This window comes from Phocoena sinus, chromosome 2, assembly GCF_008692025.1.
Source record: "Phocoena sinus isolate mPhoSin1 chromosome 2, mPhoSin1.pri, whole genome shotgun sequence".
Lineage (NCBI taxonomy): Eukaryota > Metazoa > Chordata > Mammalia > Artiodactyla > Phocoenidae > Phocoena > Phocoena sinus.
In genome coordinates, this window is record NC_045764.1 from 138,128,186 (window position 1) to 138,150,364 (window position 22,179).

At 44.5% G+C, this 22,179-nt stretch overlaps 1 protein-coding gene and 1 pseudogene across 2 annotated transcripts in view; one reads left to right on the top strand and one right to left on the bottom strand.

Moving 5' to 3' along the window:
• Positions 1-22,179, top strand: part of PRKCH (protein kinase C eta) — a 224,169-nt gene that overhangs the window by 154,749 nt on the left and 47,241 nt on the right. For both annotated transcript variants that reach the window (XM_032622054.1, XM_032622055.1), the window contains exon 10: positions 5,453-5,607. In XM_032622054.1, the coding sequence (XP_032477945.1) occupies positions 5,453-5,607 (155 nt within the window). The remainder of the gene's footprint in view (positions 1-5,452; positions 5,608-22,179) is intronic.
• On the bottom strand, positions 13,357-15,614 carry LOC116748740 (annotated as a pseudogene).

A 22,179-nucleotide genomic window follows, 5' to 3' on the forward strand; every position in this document is an offset into this window, starting at 1 on the left:
TTAATGACTTGCATTTGTGGTTGGTTGAATCAGGAACAAAAGAGAGGAGCAAGGGACAGACAAAGGGCTGGGCCACTTGGCTTTAGAACTGAGGTTAAGCCAGCCTGGGGGACCTTAGATTCTCTACTGTGCAGATCAGGGCAAGATTTCCCATCGAGGAGCCAGAGGCCTCGGGGAAAGCCGTGCAGGTGTCCAGGCTCAGCATCTAGGAAATTGGATTTTAGAAAAACTGGAATGCTATCTACACAGGCTTAAATAGAGAAACAACTGTCTGCCCTCACTGCCCAAGGTGGGATTTGGAAACTCTTCCCTGCCCCAGAAATGACTCATGGCAGCCTTAATCCACCGTGCAGTGAGAGCCTCCCTAAATGCATGGATCCCAGCAGATGCTTCCTCTGGTTGCTTCCCAGTTGGGTTTCTTCAGCATGACTTAGTGTTTGTCAAGTCATCAGTGAGACTAGGTCTTAAGCAGCACAGAGAGTGGAGTTGTAGGCAGGAGGTGATCTTCTGCCTCGTTGCTTCATTGCTGCTTTGTAAAGGGCATTTGTTCAATGTGAAAGGTTTCCAGCTTGATGGCATTCATGCCATAGGAGTAAAATTCAGCTGGAGTCATTGGGTTTTGTAGCCGATGTTTATTATTTGTGGCAGGTTCCAACACTACTGCAGTCTTTTTCAAGCCTAGCCCTTAAAAAGCGTAGCTGCCACCTGCTTTAGCCCAGACACTGGGCCTGTAATTATGGCAGAGGCCAATAGTGAATGACCGTGTGTATTCATAGGACTAACACCCCGTTCTCAGCTGTGGGTGACCGGCGGATAGGGTGAAGGGAAGCTTCCTGACTAGCCTTGGCTTTTTTTTTTTTTTTTTTTTTTTTTTTTGCGGTACGTGGGCCTCTCACTGTTGTGGCCTCTCCCGTTGCGGAGCACAGGCTCCGGATGCGCAGGCTCAGCGGCCATGGCTCACGGGCCCAGCCGCTCCGCGGCATGTGGGATCTTCCTGGACCAGGGCACGAACCCCCTGCATTGGCAGGCGGACTCTCAACCACTGCGCCACCAGGGAAGCCCAGCCTTGGCTTTTTGTACCAGCACTTGACCCTGAAAGCAGCCTCAGCACCTGGGGAACATCCCCCTTTGCACTCACGACACCCTGCCTCACACCTGACGCTTCAGCTGTTCATTCACCTTGATTCCTGCCCCCTCCACCCAACTCCATCCTGACTCGTGCTTCCTCATCCTTCAAGGCTGGTGAATCGGCTCCTCTTCGAAGCTTTCCCCCAACCCCACCCCAGCCTCCAGGCTGCTCCAGTGTCCCTGCTGTTTCTGCATGATACCCCCTGTGCCTCTCTACTGTGCTTAGCACACTGGGCTGACGTGCTCCGGCTACCAGAGCTTCCTGAGAGCAGGCCTGGGTTCTCATTCATTTAATGATACTTGGCCCCCACCCAGGGCCTGGCATACTGTGTGCTCAGTAAACATGTATTCCTCCTTGTTGAGACCCTTAAAGCAAGCATAAAAGGTCTCTGAGGGGACTTCCCTGGTGGTGCAGTGGTTAGGTCACGGGTTCAAGTCCTGGTCCTGGAAGATCCCACATGCTGCGGAGCAACTAGGCCCGTGCGCCACAACTACTGAGCCTGCGCTCTAGAGCCCGTGCCCGGCAACAAGAGAAGCCACCACGATGAGGAGGCCGCGTGCAGCCAAAAATAAATAAATAGAGTAGTATTAAAAAAAAAAAAAAGTCTTTGAAGGACTCAGTAGACTCTATGAAGCCTGTGTACCAGAACTCAGACCCTCTCCTCTCAGTGGAGCCCTGGGACCCAAACCAGAGCCTCCTGAGTCTCATTTTGGATGTGATTCCAACAAGCCTGATGGCCTGGTTATATCAGGCATCAGAATGGCTATTAAGGGAGAGGGTGGTTATTAGGGGCCCTGAATAATGGGCAGCCAGAGATGTGAAGACCCCTCTTTCTGTAGCTGCTTTCCTAATCCCATCTCCCACTGCCTAAGTACCTACTCTAAGACAGTCTCAAAATTGCACTTTCCCAATCTCTCATCTTTCAGGTGAAAATTAGGGAAATATGGAGGAAGCCATAGGTGACTTTGCTTTGTTTCTAATTATAAGAATAATGCACACTCATCATAGAAACCTTCAGAGGGAATTTCCTGGCGGTCCAATGGTTAGGACTCCACGCTTTCACTGCCGAGGGCCCGGGTTCAGTCTCTGGTCGGGGAACTAAGATCCTACAAGCTGCACCATGTGGCCAAAAAAAGTTTTTTTAATAAAAAAATTTTTTTTTAAAAAGAAACCTTCAGAGATACTGAAAAGTATAAAGAAGAGATAAATGAAATACAAGATCTCACAACTGAAAGATGACTTGTCATACATAGGTATTTTTTTGTCTTTTCTGTGCATATCTGCATCTTTGGCTGTAACTGAAATAATTCTGCACATTCATGGGTATGATCTTTTTTTTTTTCTAACTGAAGACATCTTCACCATTACAGCCACCACCAGCAGCCACTACTGCTTATTGCGCACTTTCTAGAAGCCCCACCTGAGGACATGTTTAATGAAAGTTCATTGCTGAGGATGGCTTCTCACTCACCCCCACTATGAGTGAATCTTTGCTAAAAGCTGGATATTTTTGTCATTTATCTCCACCTCTACAAAAGAAATCGTGGAGAAATTGCTACCAAATTTGAACTGTCTTGGCAGAAGACATTTTAAAATAGAGTGAACAGAATTGTATGTAAACAGAAGGTCTCTTCACAGCAAACACATTTTGCTAGCTGATAAACGTGCATTTAGTTTTCTACCTTGTGACATTATTGTAGGTCTTTGGTAAGATGGACTATTACTTTTCATTAAAGTGTCCTTGTATCTCCTGGTTCGTTCTCCCTTCCTGCTTGCTTAAAGAGCTGCGTGTGGCCCGAGGGCTGGGAGCTGTACCCTCTGTTCTAGGTGGTGCCAGACAGGAAGTTAGAAATGAGACTCTGGGTGAAAAAAAAACACATATTTTCGCGGTTCTAAAGCTTATGACCTCTTGCTGTGCATGCCAGGTGTGCACGCCTCCCAGGAACCCGTGCATTAGCTGAGAAATCTGCCGCCAGGGCAGGTGGTGGGGCCGAGACAGAGAAGCATGACTGAGGAGGGAAGGCAGTTATGTCCTTCCCCAGATCTGGAATTTAGCCCAGGGTCTGGCTTTTCAGACTTGAGATTATGAGAATTATTTTAGGGGGGAACCAGGAATGGACGCAATTTCCCTTGGAATGCCCTCATCTTGATGCCTACTGTCTTAGATGTTCTTGCTAACCCCCGCTGACTTCCAGCAGCCTAAGGAGTAGCCACTTACCTACTGACCCAGTTCTAGCAACCAGGTATTTCAAGCTGTTGGAATTCATGTGACTACCAGTCACAGCCATGCAAAGGTGAACAGGCCAGATGACAGAAATGTATCAGATGGACCTCCTTGCTGAGGGATGGCTTGAGGCAACTTTACCACCTGGGGATTCATCCGGGCCCCCTGAGGCCCCTCCAAATGAACACAGCGTCGGCATAACAATTTCTCATGCGGGTGCAGCTCTTAGGCCCGTCTCTATCACGTGCTTACCCTCTGCCCCGCCCACTGCTAACCTGCTCCTTCCACCCGAGCCCTCCCCGTACAGAAAATAGGGAACCCCATTGCTCATCCAAGCTCGTCCCACCCAACTCGGCCTCTCCCCCTGGTCAGTCACACTCACATGACAGCCATGAGCTTAGTCAGACGGCTTTGATGTATTTCGTATTCTGATGGCTCATATCGGTCAACCTGAAGAGTTGTTTTATTGACGTTTGGTTTTGGGTTTTGTGTGTGTGGGTCTTGCCGTTCCATCTTCACTCTTAAATTCTTGCTTCTCATTAGCAGAAAGAGACGTTTCATAGACCCAGGGGATTTTTTTTTCCTTCTAATTAAGGTTTGTCTTAAAATTGGGAATAGGAGGTCATAAGTTGTAGTGTCCTCTGATTGGGAAGGGCCTGATTAAACCAGTGATGGATCAGGAGATGAACAACAGCATACACAATCTCTGTCCACCATTCAGCTGTGAATGCGTGGCAATGCCAAACAGAGCCGGCAGCACCTGAAACCACAAGTAAGGATGGCTTCTGTGTGCGTATACACATCCTTTGTGAATTGGTAAGATACCAGTTTCCTTACAAAATGACCTCCCACCCTCCCACCCTCCAAAAGGATGACCACTGGCCCTGATTGCACTCATTTGGAAGGTCTCAGCTCCCACATCACTTGCTCAGAGAGACCTCCCCTGACCCCCCAAGCGGATGACACAATATCATTGCTTCCTCCACTTTTCCTTCACAGCATTGACCAGAATTTGTACATTTGCCTGTTTATGTTGACTTTGTGGCTTTTTTAAAGTAATGTGTATCTCCCACACTAGACTCTCTATGGATAGAGACTGTGTCTGTTTTGTGCCTTTTTTTACTCTCTGTTGGGTCCCCATCACCTAATTCAGCACGGGCTAACTTGGGAGTCCATAAATGCTAATGAGAGGGAATGAGGAAGTCCATTGATCTCAGAGGTTCCTGAAGCAAAGCGTTTTATGCTGTCCATCTTGGAGAATCACTTTTTAATGGAGACTTGTACACTTCTTCCATTAAGCAGTGTTACTTTCCATAGCACTTTATTCATAACACTTGCACGGTACTTAGTACATTGACTGCAACAGTGACTTCTAAGAGCCCATTTCACCTGCTGGGTTAGAGTTCCTTCCAGATGGAGACAGCATCTCACCTGACTTTAAGTTGCCTTTTCTGATTCAGGGACCTTCTGAGGGGCCAAATGGAATTTCTAACATTGAGGCAACTCTGAGGCTGTCATTAGACTGTTGTCTGGCTGATTTGTCAAAAATGTTTTCCTTTCTCTGTGATTATTCTCCGCCCAGGTGTGAGGACCTATCAGATGTCCCTTACTTGCTGTGATTAACCCTACATGTTCCAGACAAAAAGGCATGCACTCTGATTTATGCTTCTCTCTTCCAGTTTATAAAACTCAATGATTCCGGTAGAGATAGCATCATCATCCTCACCTTATTAATGTTGAACATCCAAAAAAAGTTAAATTCAAGGTTACATAGTGTTTAAAGTGCAGAACTAAAACTAGAACCAAAGCCTTCTCTACTTTTTATTTAATGCAGAAATTCAAGGTTGTGTGGAATTACTTAAAGGAGATCCAGGCGTTACTAGCACCACCTAGCCCCCATCCCCACCATCCCAAGGATTTAATCCACCAGACCCTCCTGCTTCGCCCTGACCCGCTGTCAGGATGTCCCATTGAGTACCTCCATTTAACAACCTCTTCTCCCCACGCCGGAGCCCAACGTCATGTGATGCTGACTGAATTCTAAGCTAATGGCTACACCACGTTGGATCCTCTTTTGTCTCTTTTGTGTTTGTACCCAGGATCGTCTGTTTTTTGTGATGGAGTTTGTGAACGGGGGCGACTTGATGTTTCATATTCAGAAGTCACGTCGTTTTGATGAGGCACGAGCTCGTTTCTATGCTGCAGAAATCATTTCGGCGCTTATGTTCCTACACGACAAAGGAATCATCTATAGGTGAGTTTTGGTTGCTGGTAACCCCTCTCATAATTCATCCCTGGTTCATTCCCCTGTTCAACCCGTCCTTCCATTTCTCATGATGAACAATTGAAATGGTTTTGGAATTAAATTCACAGAGCTTTGTGTGTCCATTAGAATGAATGAATAACACAGCGATTAACAATGCCTGCAAACTAAAACTTGCCCCTGTGTGGTATTCGTAAAATAGGCTTGAGAGTCTCAGAAGAGACTGTTCATGAACTTGTTCAGCTGGAGTTTTCTAAGGCCAAACCCTGCAAAGGGCTGAACCCGTGGCTGCTCTCTTTTTTCTGTTTTAACCTTGAGAGTGATTCGTTCCTCGTTCAGAATCCATGCCTGAACTGCGGGGCATGGATGCCTCTTGCCCTAAATTGCTGTGATTAGGAATCACAGTCCAATGAGCTTGCGGCTTACCAGTCCAGGAGCCAAGAGGTGACCTGCTGATGGCAGTGTCCTCCTGCTTGATGATACCTATCGCTGGAAGCCCCCTCCCAAATATTGTTTGATTCCATTGCATGACACACAGTCTTTTGATCGTAATATATCATACGTTAAATGGGCTTGAAATCTGGTTGATGTTGTTAGATCTCAGAGCTCAGGGGAGATCAAATTAAACTTTAGTCAGACACAAAGCTGAGTAAAGTGGAAAATGTAATAGTGAGTGTTAGATCATTTTTATTCTTAAATTTCCCCTTTTTCCCCTGTTGACAATGTCATCCTGCTCTTTACATCACATTATGACTCAGTTGCCACATATACTCCTTTTTTTTCCCCTCTTGAGAAGCAATTGTTTCTTTCCCTTGAGAAAAATGCTGTCTCATATTAGGCACATGAATGTTGAAGGAAAGAATTTCCTGATTGTTTATTAGCTTGCTAAAGGCTCTTCCTTTCGTGAGCTCATGACAGCATGAACATCATTATTAAAGTGTGAGAGAGCTTTAAAAACTGAATATCCCTAAGTACCCTGGGAGAAAAAAGTAGGAAAAGAGAAGTGAGACCAGTAAAGAATGCAGTAGGACTGGTCGGTGGTACCAAGAAGAAGTGGGAAAACAAGAAGGTAGAGCAGGCACTGCGCAGAAATGTTTTCTAGTGAATTTGCAGTGCACAGCATGAAACCTCAGGTAGACACAGCTCTTCTGTCACAGCCCCCACTGTGAAGTAGAAGAGGGGGTACAGCACGGGGAGCCAGGCTGGATAGCCAGCAGTGGGGTAGTCCCTTGAAGGTCATAAGGAATCTCCGCTCATTCCTAAGTCACGAGGTGGCCCCAGGTCACTTTGGATGGCCTGTGCTTTGAGCTTTCTCAGCCAGGACTTGATGTTCTCTTGGCGGCTCCAGCAGGGCCTTTCTCCTGTCTCAGCCCTCCGCTCATCGCATGATTGGTGGTGGTTGCTGACGTGATCTCTGGTGCTGGAGGGAGTTCTAGGTCCTTCCTGGTGGTGGTATCGGACTCTGGGCTGTGTGTTCCACGTTTGTTCTCCTCTCCTTGCTTTAGCTACCCATCTCTGCTCTGTTTAGCCCAGGGAGAGCCTTCCCCACATTTAATTTTTAAGAGTAATCACTTCCCTATTTGACAGGAACTTGTGTTGTAAATGTAAAAAGATAACAATGGCAACAAGAGCTAAACAGAGTACTTGTTACAGGCCTAATACTTGACCTGAATTTCTCCCTTAATCCTCCCAACAATGGTATTATACAACAATAATATTACTTGTGTTACTTAGATGAATTACTAATCTTCAAATGAGTTAATAACCAGACTATTAACTGGTAGTGAAGCCAGAATTCAAATTATGTTTTTAACCACTGGGCTATACTGTCTCCTCAGGAGAGACTTGAAGGCTTAGAGTACAACCTTAAAGTAAACTGTCACGTAAACCCATTGAAGAGTGGGTTTCTTACTCCCCTTTTGGTGATAGGGCGACGTTGATTTGTGAAAATGAGGCAGAATGGGTGTCTTAGTCCATTCAGGCTGCTGTCACAAAATAGCACAGATTAGGTGGCTTATAAACCACAGAAATTTATTTCTCATAGTTCTGGAGACTAGAAGTCCAAGATCAAAGAACCAGCATGGTCATGTTTGGTGAGGGCCCTCTTCCTGGCTCCTAGCTGGTACCTTCTCACTGTGACCTCACATGGTGGAAGGGGTCAGGGATCTCTTTGGAACCCCTTTTATAAGGCACTAACCCTATTCATCAGGGCCCCACCCTCATGACCTAAGCACCGCTCAAAGGCCCTACCTACTAATACCATCACCCTTTGAGGGTTAGGATTTCAGCATAATGTGGGGGAGGGAGGACACAAGCATTCAGACTTGAAAAGCAGTAAGGCCTAAATCATTTTCTTGAATACTCAGGCTTTTCATAAGGACTGTATTACCTTGATGCGAGGCACATACTAGATGACCTGTGTGGGATGTCAGATGGAGACTGCCTCTCCATCTCCCTGTTTCATTTGTCTTGAAATATGGAGGATGGACATTGTAGCCTGATGTGGTTTCTGGTGAAGCAGTTATCAGCTCACATCTTGAGAAATTTTATTTCAGTTCTTGATATTGCGGTTCAAATCTGAGAATTTAATTCACTCTTTGACTTGAATTCCATGTTCAGGCTCTAACTGATATGGTTGACTTTGAAGGGAACACATTTAATTAGGATGGATTCCAATGCTATTTTTATCCTGTGGATTTATTTCATGGGATAATTTAATTCCATTCAGGGTACTGGCCTGAGAGCAGAGTCTTAAGGATAAGCCTTTGAAAACCGAGTCCTTGTAATTCACAGAGAGCAAAGGGTACATTTGGGTCACAGAGGGTGTGAATTTGATCCAGAGAGCACAGTGAGAAATGTGGGAGCACAGGACAGCCTTGTTTATCATACATGTCCTGGGATGGCCTTTATCAGAGCTAAAAAGATGAATGATGCCTGAATGATGCCTCTGATCTCTCCAAATAGAGCTGTTGTTGTTTGGCTGTTTTATGTTTTTGTTTTTTTCTGGGGGAGATGTTTCTTTTGCAGCAAGTTACAAAGATGGTACCATTTGCAAGTCATCATCAAATGGGACTTTAGAAGGTAGTGCTTTATGCCTTTCTTCTCTCTCTCAGCGAACTGTGCCTTGTGTGAGAGGAGACAGGCCAGTTATATTCAAGCGCTTTTCTGCTTTTGTTCTGACCCTGATTCTCAGATGTGTCCACTTGCGTTCCATGGAGGAACAGAAGCCCAGCTCTTGGGAGTTACAGCAAGAAAACAGTCTGCCCCTTTGCCTTTGGTTGGAAGGTCTGGAGCCTTGCTGTGGCCCACAGACCAAGAAAAGAGAGGGCTGCGAAATAAGCAGTCACTTTGCTAAGGGAAAAAAAGACTATTCATTCCTTTGTCTGGGGCTTATTGGCTGACTGGAATCCCAGACAGTGCTCATGAATAATTTACATGGGCACTGACTTTTTTCCAGAATCAAGCCCTACAGAAATGGGGAAAACAAAGAGGCACGCATCCCATTTACCTCCCTGCCAGCATTATGGGCACCGTTCTCTATCGTGTTTCATAAACTGTGTTAGGGGAGAACTCAGACATCATTTGACGTGTCAACCCCTAACTCCCAAAGCCAGCCAGCACACGTTGGATTTGCTGTTTCTGACAAAGCATGGAATGTATCTAAAATAGGTTGAGGGCTTCCCTGGTGGCGCAGTGGTTGAGAGTCCGCCTGCCGATGCAGGGGACACGGGTTCGTGCCCCGGTCCGGGAAGATCCCACATGCCGCGGAGCGTCTGGGCCCGTGAGCCATGGCCGCTGAGCCTGCGCGTCCGGAGCCTGTGCTCTGCAACGGCAGAGGCCACAACAGTGAGAAGCCCGTGTACCGCAAAAATAAAATTAAAAAAAAAAAATTTTTTTTAAATAAAATAAAATAGGTTGAGTGAGGAAGAATTTATAGAAGAGCCCAGTTTAAGTTTTGATTCCTCCTTCCCAGGTTATACTTGAACACAGCACATTTCAACATACACTTTTCAACTCATGCGTCTGCTTTGTGCCCTGTGCAGTTCTCATGGATATCATGAGATATCCATGGATATCAATGGTAATTTGCCATCCCATCGTCCAGATGTGGAACTGGCCATAGAGGCTGACTGCCAGACCTGACATATTGTTTTGTACTCATATACTTATACAGTACATTAACTTTTAAAGAAAATCACTTTTGATTTCTCCTCAAATTAGAGAACAGTCACTACCTAATTTGACTTTTTTTCCCCACAAATTCAGAATTTGGAAAGATTAGCGATCTCCCTGCCAGATGAGATCTATTAGTCTCTGAGCACAGTGGTGAGACATTGTATCTGCATGAATACACCAACCTCTATATCATCTGACTCTTGTTTCTCAAAGATACCATAAGGGACCATCAGGTTCCTTGCTGACTCCACATACCTGTGTGATCTGAAGTTAGCTGAGTACCATTTTGCTCAGCGAGGCCATGCTGAGAGAGGCCACCTCTGTGAGCATTGCTTTCATGTTTAAGAATTCACAAGTCAGGACTTCCCTGGTTGTCCAGTGGTTAAGACTTTGCTTTCCAACGCAGGGGGTGAGGGTTTGACCCCTGGTCAGGGAGCAAAGATCCCAGATGCCTCACAGCCAGAAAACCAAAACATAAAACAGAAGCAATAGGGCTTCCCTGGTGGCGCAGTGGTTGAGAGTCCGCCTGCCGATGCAGGGGACACGGGTTCGTGCCCCGGTCTGGGAGGATCCCACATGCCGCGGAGCGGCTGGGCCCGTGAGCCATGGCCGCTGAGCCTGCGCGTCCGGAGCCTGTCCTCCGCAACGGGAGAGGCCACAACAGTGAGAGGCCCGCGTAACGCATAAAAAAAAAAAAAAAAAAAAAAAAAAAAAAAAAAACAGAAGCAATATTGTAACAAATTCAATAAAGACTTTAAAAATGGTCCACATCAGAAAACAATCTTAAAAAAAAAAAAAAGAATTCACAAGTCATCTGTTTCCAAATCAACTTGTGTGTTGGGTCCATGGTGGATATCATATGCTTGAGTCATTGTTCTCTGATATCTAGCTCCTCCCTCTCTTGAAAATTGTGGCAACACCTGTCTGATTCCCATTTCCTGGGACCTTTCTTACTCCTAAGTATTTATCAGCAGAGTTTCAGAGTCCCCAGATGTCTTTCATTTGAGCCTGGAATTCTGGACTCCTATCTACAGTGGAATTCGATTCTATATTTGTATTTATTCTACTCTAGTGAGAAAGGTGGTCTTTTTAGATAAAGTTGAAAGTCAGATTTAGGAGCTCTGTTTCCCTTTGCCATGTGATAACATCATTCTTTCTGCTCCAAGAAGTAGGTTTACTCTTTCTTGATCTGCGTGCTACAAAGACAGCCACAAATTGTCGTGTTTTTATCTTCATATAGTCCTTGTTTTTTCAGGAAGTGCTAGCCGTGGGATTTTCAATACATTAGTAACTTTCACTTCGGATTTTGGCTGTGAGCTCTTACTCAGGGTTATTATTGGAGCTCCAAACATTTTAGTCCTATTCCTGCCTTCTCTCTTCTTATCTTGTTATGCATGTTCTGCCAGATGATGGGCTCATTCAGTGCCTGCTCGTCCGTCACCAGAAAGTGACTTCAATCCCTAACTCCTGAGATCTTTTTTCAAAGGTGTGATGGGGAGCTCTGAGGATTTCCAGCTTGCTAAAATAGCTTGACATGTTCCCCGAATGAAACTCATCAGCCCCTGTTCTCCTCCCTTGCACAGCCTTTGGGGACGTTTGACAAGAACTTACTGAGCATTGACTCTCTGCCAAGGATATGGATACAGTGATAAGCAAAAACAAAAGTGCTCCCTTGTGGAGAGTATGGTCTAGTGAGGGAGAAAGGCATCAATCACATAATCATACTAATAGAAAATCACAGCTGTGACCAGTGCTGTGAAGAAGAGGAATGCATTGCAGTGAATGAGAACCTCTCATAGGGTGATTCAATCTGGTCAAGGGAAGGTGGAAGATTTTCCTAAGGAAGTGACTCATGAGCTGAGGTAACTAGTAAAGAGTGAAGGAAAGAGCGTTCAAGACAGAAGGAATAGCAAATGCAAGTGCCCAGTGTCAGGAGGGAGCATGGCAAGCTCAAGGGCTTTCAGAGAAGTCCAGTGTGGTTGGAATCTAGGAGGCATATCTTCCCACAACTGACGTTTCAATATCCTAATGCAGTCACTGTCCTCTGATGACTTTGAGATTTTTTAGGCACTCCTTGTAAATAATTTATTTAAAAGTTGGGTAAGGCTAGTCATGTTTTCAGTCCCTGGAGGAGCCATTCACTCACAGTGAGTTTCTTGTGTCCCAATCTATGTGTTTGTATTCAAAAATGGAATTATAAAGTGTCAGAACCAGATGAGACCTACAAGATTACTTAGTGCCGAGTTCCCGGTTAACAGATGAAAGAATTCAAGTCTGAAACATCCAAACAATAAATTGCTTCTCAGAATGGATGTTTTCTTAGGAGGGCTCACTTGCAGCTTGTTTTTCACCTCCAGAAGATAATATTGCCATTAGAAAATTTTGTTTCAGTCTTCCGCGTACTGCTGGCCTGAAGGGCTGAGCAAGACATTCGGAAGCATGTGATATTGTTCGCTCCATTTCAGTGAGGAAAATGCAGTTGAGCTCAGAACGTAATTACTGAGCTCCCGCTTGTGTTAGGAGGTATAGATACAAAATGAGTAGATGTGTTGTCTGCCCTCTGAGGTTCTTTCTGTGGGGTGGGAGAGATGGCCCGTAAATAATAGCAAATGGGCTCCAAAACTGGAGTATGCCCAGGGCATTATGGGAGCACAGAGAATGGCCACTTAGCTTAAGACGGAGATTTAGGCAAACTTCCTATGCGAGGTGATGCCTGAGCTGAGTGTGGAAAGTTAAAAGCTGAATAAAATTAAGTAGCGTGTTTAGGTAGGACGCAGACTTGAACAAAATCTGAGCAGTGTGAAAGTCCCTGGTGAATCTGTGGGTGGAGTGGAAAACTACTAGAATTTTGGTAGTACTAGAGCCTAAATATTGAAGTATGGTGGAAGAATAAGGCCAGAGGGGTTGACAGAAATGAAGTTATGCAAGGCTTAACATTCTTGAGAAGTATGAAGTCTGTATCACTTAGGATTTGGCACCATTGCCTGTCACAGGAAATATAAAATGACAGTGGCTTAAACTAAACAGAAATGTATTTCTCTTCCCTGTAAAGAATCTGGAGGTAGGGTGTCCAGCTCTACCATTAAAGCTCCATGGAGTCCTCAGGGACGCAGATTTCTATCTTTTCTATTCTGCCGTCTCCAAGGTCACCTCATGGTCTAAGATGGTTGCTGCAGCTCCAGAAGTCATCTCTATATTCCAGTTCCAGGCAGGAAGAAGGGCAAAGGGCATTCCTTCCAGCTGAGTCAGCTCTCTTTAAGGATCCTTCCTGAACTTCCACACAATACTTACCATGGAATTGTCCAGAACTTGGTCGCATGGCTGTACCAACTTCAGTGAAGGCTAGGAAATTACTACATGGCTATGTTCTAACTGAAAATTGAGTTTCTCTTATTAAGGAAAAAGAAGGAGAATAGTTATTTGATAGAAAACCTGCACTGTCAGGTACAGATTTCATACCAGGAAATTTGGCTTTATGTAGCAGGTAAAGGAGAGTCTTTGAAGAATTTTCAGCAAGTTGCATGACATGAGTGAGTGGATTTATGTTTTACCTGCATTTGGCAGGGGTGGGGGGAGTGTGTGGACATGTGCATGTGAGCAGCAGGGGAAGGTTCAGTTTGTGGCTGTTACGGTGCTCTGGGTAAGAAGATAAGGAGGCTCTGAACTAAGATATTGACGGTAGGGCTGAGGAGAAGGGCATACACTTATGAGATACCAGCAAGTAGAACAGACAGGGCTTAGTGACCAGGTGGACCCAGGGCATGAATGAGAAACCTGGGGTCATTGCTAGGTGTTTAGTTAGAAGTTTGAATAGATGATGGATGGTGCCATTAGCTAGGAGAGACCGTGAGCCTTGGAAGAGGTCTCAGCAGAAAATGAAGACGAGAACTGGAAACATAAGATGTCAGGTACTTGAGACACATCCCAGTGGAAATGCTAAATGGGCAGATGGGTTTGAGTCTGAAGCCCAGTGAAGGGGGGCCGGAACTAAATATTTGGAAGTCATCAGGACATAGCTGTTAGTTCAGATCATAGGACTGGATGAGATCATCCAACAACAGTGTCTTCAGTGGAACACTGAGCTAAAGACAGAACCCTAGGGAATCAGGCCCCATTGGGAAGCTGCCTACATTTGGCTCTGTGGTTACACAAAATACTGATATACTGCATCATTTAGAGTATGTGTCCCCAAAGTAAAATTCCATTTAAAATATAATGCTACAAAAAAAAATAGAAAAGCATCACTTATTTTAAAGTAAGTTTGAGAGGCAGCATATACGCTTTGAACTGAAAGAATGCTGGGCCTGGTTTTCAGAAGGACCTAGGTGCTAGTCCCAGCCCTGCTTCATACTGGTCCTGAGGATGTGGGTGGGTTGCTGAACACTCTGAGCCCGTGTGCCCTTCTGTCCAATGGGGTACCATTGACATAGCTTTCCTGTAGGGTGTTGATGAAGCTCCAGTCAGGTGGAAATGGAAATGTGAAAGCTCTTTGAAACATGCCACGTCGATAGAGATTATTCTTTGCATACATGCTATCAGCAGATTCGCACTTTCTCTGTAGCGTAGGCTTGAGCTGAAACTGCTCGTGATGCGTCCTCAAAAATAGAGAATTCTTCACAGAAATTGGAGTTGTGGCTTGTAAAAATCAACCCTCTGAAGACCAATCTTTTTTGGAGGCGTGGGGATCGTCAAATAATCCTTTATTAAATTATTTTTCTTTGTAGTTCTTGTAGCTGGGAATTTCACCACACCACTGTTGATGTCATCTGTGATGTTGTGAGGGGGGCAGCCGTCAACATTGCAGCCCACAGATGGGCAGTCCCCAGGATCTCTTTAATGCTTCCAAAGAGTTCTCTAGCTAAGGATGGACGCCACATCTGTCATGCAATGTTGACAGTCTCATCAAAAGTGATGCTGCCACTCTGTTGGATGTTTTTCTGCTTCTTTCCGTCTCTTGGTGATTCCTTGAGGGCTTTGATGACCAGAGGCAGAGGCAGAAGGTACCATCTTAATCTGGACCTGTCTGTTCTGAATGGTCAGTTTCACTGTAACCCTCAGACCCTTCCAATCACCAGTTGCCTTGGCGATGTCATTACCAGCCTTTTGTTGTTGTTGTTGTTTTTTGTTTTAAACGCCAAACTTTTTTTTTTTTGATGTTGGGGGTAGGAGTTTATTAATTATTTATTTTTGCTGTGTTGCATCTTCGTTTCTGTGCAAGGGCCTTCTCTAGTTGTGGCAAGCGGGGGCCACTCTTCATCACGGTGTGCAGGCCTCTCACTATCGCGGCCTCTCTTGTTGTGGAGCACAGGCTCCAGACGCGCAGGCTCAGTAGTTGTGGCTCACGGGCTTAGTTGCTCCGCGGCATGTGGGATCCTCCCAGGCCCGGGCTCGAACCCATGTCCCCTGCATTGGCAGGCAGATTCTCAACCACTGCGCCACCAGGGAAGCCCATTAGCAACCTTTTTTGGAGACAGACCCAGGGGGCCGATCTTGGGGACCAGAGCAGATGTGGCACCAAATTCCCCATCAGTGCACCTCAGGTATACGACTTGGATCTCGTTGGGGTCGAACTTAGGCAGCATGGTGGAGGCAGCTGGTGTCAGATGAACCGGCATTCGGGACGGATGAAGAAAGTTGCACCCTGGCCTCCTCTGAGCCAAAAGCTGAAAGGGGACCAATCTTTTTACAGTAAACTAAATATGGTTATGCTTTCCTTTCAAGCCAAATAATTTTCTTTGCATTTTAGCCATATTTTGATATCATGTATAGTTAATATAGTTACCATGTACTTATCATAAGTCCTTAAGATAGTTTCTTAGGAAGCCCTGGAGCATTGGGGACATATTGTAAAACTTGAAGACTATACTGTTGCATTTTGGTTAAATGTCAGCTGCCTCTCTAATGTATGGGGGAAACAGTCGAACTCATTCTGAGTTTACTTTTTCTGGTATTGAAGCAAAATTTTTTTTTGTTCATTTGAGGGGCGATTCAAGAACATTCTTGGACCATCACTGGAGTAAATATCCTGGTACAATTTCTCCAAGGATCCAGATTAATGACAGAAAGAAATTTCAGCCCTGAAACACTTTGATTGTTTCTGTACTTCACTTATTAGATCAGAATACTGATCCTGGCATATATCATCAGTGTTTGACCTTTGCATGAACAAAGGCTGTGGTTATTTGGGACTAATTGATATATGTGTTAATTGATTCCACTGGCTAATGAAATCAGACCACCAGTCTTGCTGTATTCCCCACCAAATTGATCCAGCCATCTACTGCTTCATTATAATTAAACACAATCTTGGATTCATTTGCTAAGCTCTAAAAATATAATCGTTGATCTTTAGGTACCAGATGAACACTGCCATTTGTAAAAAGTGATTCAGTTGTACAGTTAAACAAATGCCTATGAAATGCCTACTTAATGCAAAGCTTTATGTCACACCTTCAGAGACTAAAAGAAGAATAAAGGAAGGCCCCGCCCTCTAGCTTGGGTTACTTATTCATTCCTTTCACACTTAGGTGTTGAGTACACATCGTGGGCCAGGCACTGTTCAAAGCTCTGGAAATAAAGCTGACAAAACCACCTACCCTCGAGGAGCTTAAATTCTAGCACAGGTAGTCAGACAAGCAAAAAGTAAGTATATTGAGTGTCGGGGTGATGAACTCCGTGGAGAAAAAGCTATGTCAGGGAAGATAAAGTTTGAGGAGAATGGTTTTACTGTTTACACAGAGGATTAAGAAAGGCTTCTCTTGTAAGGGCTCTTTGAGCAGATGAGCAGAGACCTAAGGACGCGAGGAAACAGGCTCTCTATGAATAACGTGGGGAAAAGCATTCCGGGTGGAAGGAACGGCAGGGACACTGTGGGAGGGGCATGTGCTCTTCGAGGTCAAGGATGGCTGGACAGAGAGGTATGGGGCAGAGCGGAGGAGATGATCCGAGCTTTCTCCCTGATTCTGCCACACAGAATAATAGCCATGTGTGCTGAGCATTTATCTCATGAGGACAAACACCTCTGTAAAGGAGTGGTACCTATTTAATTTTGCCTTCTTATGACATCTCTCCAAGGAAATGGTGTCAACCTTCTTTTACAGATAAGGAAACTTGAGGCTCTGGGAAGTAACTTGCGCAAGGTTATGCAGCCTGTGGTGGAACTCTATCATCCCACCTCAGGTTTGAATCCAGGAAGGTGCCAGTTCCTCCATCCTCCAGGCCTTGGAACACGCATTTCCCTTTGCCTGGAACGCTTCTCCCTCTCTCTGCCAAGGGAATGCCTGCTGATCCCTGCAGTCTCTGCTTAGATTGTCACCTCTAATGGGAAATTCTCCTGGACCCCCTTGCCCCCCACCTCTGTCTGGGTTGGGTGCCCACCCTCTCTGCTCGCACGTTGTCCTGTAATACCCTTCCCTCAGCATCCTTCCTGGCCTATGCCTCTCTGTGTATGGGCCGCCTCATGAGAGCAGGGACCATGCCTCTTTAACCCAGTATCTATCACCACTATTATACTGGTCCAAACCCATGATTTGCTGAGAAATCAAGGTAGTTTTTTTTTTTTTGTTTTTTTTTTTATAAATGAATGCCTTTTGAGAATTTGACCTACCGAAAAGAATGTTTGAGCATCCATAGTAGTATTTTTCAAATGATCGTTTTAATTCTTATGGATTTAAAAATTTTGGATTTTCATTTTGATGATAACATACATCTTTCACTCACTCTAAAGAAAAAATTTCTTCCTTGTGATTGTAATTCTCAAGCGAAAGATATTTCATAGGAAAAGACATGTCTATCCGTGTTTCTTCACATGTTCTTTCAAAAGGAGCTGTACGGTACTTGGGTTTGAGAAACAGTGGTGGTCTCTGCCATGACCCTTCTACACTGGATGACTTAGATCCATAGAATTTGTAGAAAACTTAAGTTGTGTACTTTTCTGCTTTAGGTGATGCTAATTCCTCTCAGATTTACACCAGGTCTGTCTGCTATGTTCAGAGGACTTCAACAGTAATCTGTTCCTTTTTTTTTTTTTTTTGCGGTACGCGGGCCTCTCACTGTTGTGGCCTCTCCCATTGCGGAGCACAGGCTCCGGATGCGCAGGCTCAACGGCCATGGCTCACGGGCCCAGCCGCTCTGAGGCATGTGGGATCTTCTCGGACCGGGGCACGAACCCGTGTCCCCTGCATCGGCAGGCAGACTCTCAACCACTGCGCCACCAGGGAAGCCCTGTTCCATTTTTTTTTTTTATGCCTTTCTGCTAAAAGGAAAGATAAAAACTTCTTCAAGATCATTTTTACAAACCAGACATTGTTTTGTAAGTTCCTTAAACCTATCATGTATATTTTACCTATATGACTATGTTAGAAATTCTGGTGATTTCACTTTTTTTTACAGTTATGTGTAAGTTATCGAATACCATCAATACCCTAAAATTATTAAGGGACTGTACAAAGATATTTTTCTCATAAAGATGTGTATATACAGTCTTGGGTATACGGGTATACATTCGTTAGTGAGAGCAATGCTTTTCCCTGTGTTTTTTATTTTTAAAATAAAATTGATTCTTCTCTAATTACAAAAGTAACATATAGTAACTGTTGAAAATTTTAAATTAAATAACCTATAACCCTACCACTGAAAGATAATCATTTTCTTCAGATATATTTCCTTAGAGTTTTAAAATGTATTTACTTTAAAAAAAAAGAAACAAAACTGAAGTCATACTATATATACATTTTTAACCTGATTTTTTTTCACTTAATTTGTCATGACCATTTTCCCCTATCATGAAAGTCATTTACATTCTCTTTTAAACCTAATATTACATGATACAGAGTGGTCTACCATATGGACCTACTTAATTTATAGTACGTTTAAGTTGATTTATTAATAATGGTGAATTTATTATATCTTTGTACACATCTGTTTGGATCAGTCTTTGATTCTTTTCTTGGAACAGATTCCTGGAGGTATTACTGCTGAGTCAAAAGGCATGCGTGTTATTATAACTTTTTTTCCTGGGGTTTGAGGGACCTGGGTTCCAGTTCTGCCTCGCCACTTCCGAGCTGTGGAATTTTGAGCAAGTTACGTAACCGCTATAAGCCTCAGTTTCTTCATTGATAAAATGCAGATCCTAGAAATGCACACCTGAGTGGTGCATGTGAGGCCTTTAGCCCAGAGCCTGGTATGTAGTACATGCTCAGTAATGTTCACCTTTTGAGCATTCTTTGGAAAAATGCATCAAAGCACATGTTTTAATGATGAGTATTGGTGTTACCCAGTGGGTTGTATTTGTCTTTCCACTTCACTCCACCCCCACCCCCGTAGATCTTAAGTGTACAATTTGGTAGGTGTAGATGAGTGTACACAATATGTAATCAATTCTCTGAATAACAGATAGAACGTTTCCATCATCCCAGAAAGTTTCCTTGTGCTCCTTTCAGTTAATCCCTAATCACCCCTATAGGCAACCAGTGTTGATTCTATATAGATAGTATAGGATGTGAATATCCATATTAGGATCCTGAAAATAAAACCACTTCTCGGTAACGTCCTTGTGAGTATAAGAGGATGGGGTTCTTTAAGGTGACTTTGTGAGTGCAGTGATGGTCATGGTTCAGAAGAAACCCCCCAGAAGACCTCATTCCTTGTCAGCTTTATTCTCTGTAGAGAAAATAGTTCAAGAGGGTGTTTATCAGCACATCAGCAGTGGTTGTCTGAGTATCTGAGGGAATGTAGGTGGTTTTTACTTTCCTTTTAATGCTTTTCAGATGTTCTACATTGAACAAACATTGTCTTTTTAATCATTAAAAATATTATTTTCAAAAGGGAATCTCAAATATGATATTGAATATACCCCAGTACGAGTTTTGCAACATGATTATATCAAAAATAGGTACCTTGCTGCTGCTGTACCAGTTAAGTTCTGTCAAGCCTTGGCCTTCAGTCTGTGATCACTCCTTGTCTGTGAGTCATCATCCTAGTCTACTCAGGCTTCCATAATGATCACCATAGACTGGATGCCTTAAACAACAGAAATTTTTTTTTTTTTTTTTTTTTTTGCTGTGCGCGGGCCTCTCACTGTTGTGGCCTCTCCCGCTGTGGAGCACAGGCTCCGGACGCACAAGCTCAGCGGCCATGGCTCACGGGCCCAGCCGCTCCGCGGTATGTGGGATCCTCCCGGACCGGGGCACGAACCCGTGTACCCTGCATCGGCAGGCACACTCTCAACCACTGCGCCACCAGGGAAGCCCAAACAACAGAAATTTATGTCTATACTTGTAGACTCTGGGAAGTCCAAGAGCAAGATGCTGGCCATTTTGGTGTCTGGTGTGGCCTGTCTTCCTGGTTTGCAGACAGCCACCTTCCTGCTGTATCTTCACATGCCTGGTGGAGAAGAGACGAGAAGCAAGCTCTCTAACATCTCTTCTTATAAAGGCACAAATCCCATCATGGGGGACCCACCCTCATGACCTTATCTAACCTGAATTACTTCCCAGAGGCCCCATCTCCAAATATGGGGTGGTCAGGGCTTCAACATTTGAATTTGGGAGGTATGCAGCCATTCAGTCCATCGCAGTGGTTCATTCATATGTTTATTCAATTTTCAACATTTTCTATTATGTGAAGCAAGGTGCTTTGCAACTACTTGATAGTACAAAATCTACCTGGAAATAATTTCAGCCCTGAGGAGAACAGTACCTGCTGGAGTTGAACACACCATGGATTGACGCGAGAGAACAGCTGAGGATTAGATGAGGGCATTGTCATTCTTTTGGCTCACTGAGCCGTGTATGTTAGTCTTGGAGGGTATGTTTTCCAGTTGTGTTGAGACCAAATCCTCCTCCTGGATCCCAGTACTTAAGCCTGGCAGGAGAAATAGCTAAGCGGAACTGTTTGCCTTTTGATAAATAGTCTGCCTGAAGGTGGAATTTTTTCCATTGTCTTGCAAACGTCAAATTTTACTTATCAGCAAACTTCCTAAGAAGAAATATAAATTGGTGCAAGCACCCTGTTACCGTTTGACAAAAATGCTCAGACACTGATTAATTTCTGGGTTCAGCTGCAAAGAAAAGTGAGTGAAACTGACAGGCAAACTGCCCCACACCTTGGAGAATGACATCACTGAGGGATCCGGTTCCCAAAGTGTGTGCATGGTGCTCAAAATGGGAAGGTGGCAGTTTGACTGTATAACCTTTCATTTCTCTTTCCTCCCTTGGCACTGCTCCTCCAACCTTCAGAATATCCCTCCAAACCCGCTTTTCCACATATAGAATCTCTGTCCTACATTCTTGATGCTTCCCTGATCCATGTCCCACTGACACAATTTTTGAGCCTTGGGATTGGAAGGGAGTTCACAGTTATATACCCTTCTTTTTCAAAGCATGAATACCTAATAGCCTGCTGAGTGGTCATTTTGTCTATATTTAAACACCTCCAAACTAAAAGGAACTTGTTCCCTCCACTTTTAGGCATCAATGACTTGGAAATTTCACCTTTGTATCGACCCAAACAGTATCTCTCAGTATCTTCCGTTCACTGGTTCTGAACCACCTATAAGGAGGAAACTGAAAAAACACAAATCTTCTACAAGAAAGCCTTTCAGATATTTGGAGGCAATCTGGTTCTTCCAATGTAGTTTACCTGTCAAAGAAGGAAATATGATCATGTGATATTGTTCATTCTGGTTATCTTTTTGCAATCACTGATTTCTGAGCAATCATAAGCCATCCATGTAATTTTTCATTCTTGATTCAGTATCTGTTTGTGTTACATTCTTCTTCTCTAGTAAAATCAGCAGCATCATAACTAGTAATTGGTTAACTAAAGTGAACTGTGATGTTAATAGCTCACGTTATTCCTCTTAAATAGGACTTGGGCTTTAATTGAATTTTGTTGATGCTGATTATAGGGGTAGCAGGCATGGTGGGAAGTTGGTTGTTGATGTGACTTTAGAATAGGCTCTTCAGGGCTTCCCTGGTGGCGCAGTGGTTGAGAGTCTGCCTGCCGATGCAGGGGACACGGGTTCGTGCCCTGGTCCGGGAAGATCCCCCATGCCGCGGAGCGGCTGGGCCCGTGAGCCATGGCCGCTGAGCCTGTGTGTCCGGAGCCTGTGCTCCGCGATGGGAGAGGCCGCAACAGTGAGAGGCCCGCGTACCGCAAAGAAAAAAAAAAGAATAGGCTCTTCAGAGTTTCCTTTTGCAAAGATGAGGCAGAGGATGAGCACAGGTGTGGGGCTGGGGGAGATGAAGACCTGAACACCTCGAGTTAGAGGTACCTGTGGAACGCCTAGTCAACTGACCCATCTCAAAGTTGTAAATACCAGGCTAACGTTGAAGACAGTGGCCACAGGCTCCAGGTTGATTGCGTGGCAACAGTGTGCAAATGAGG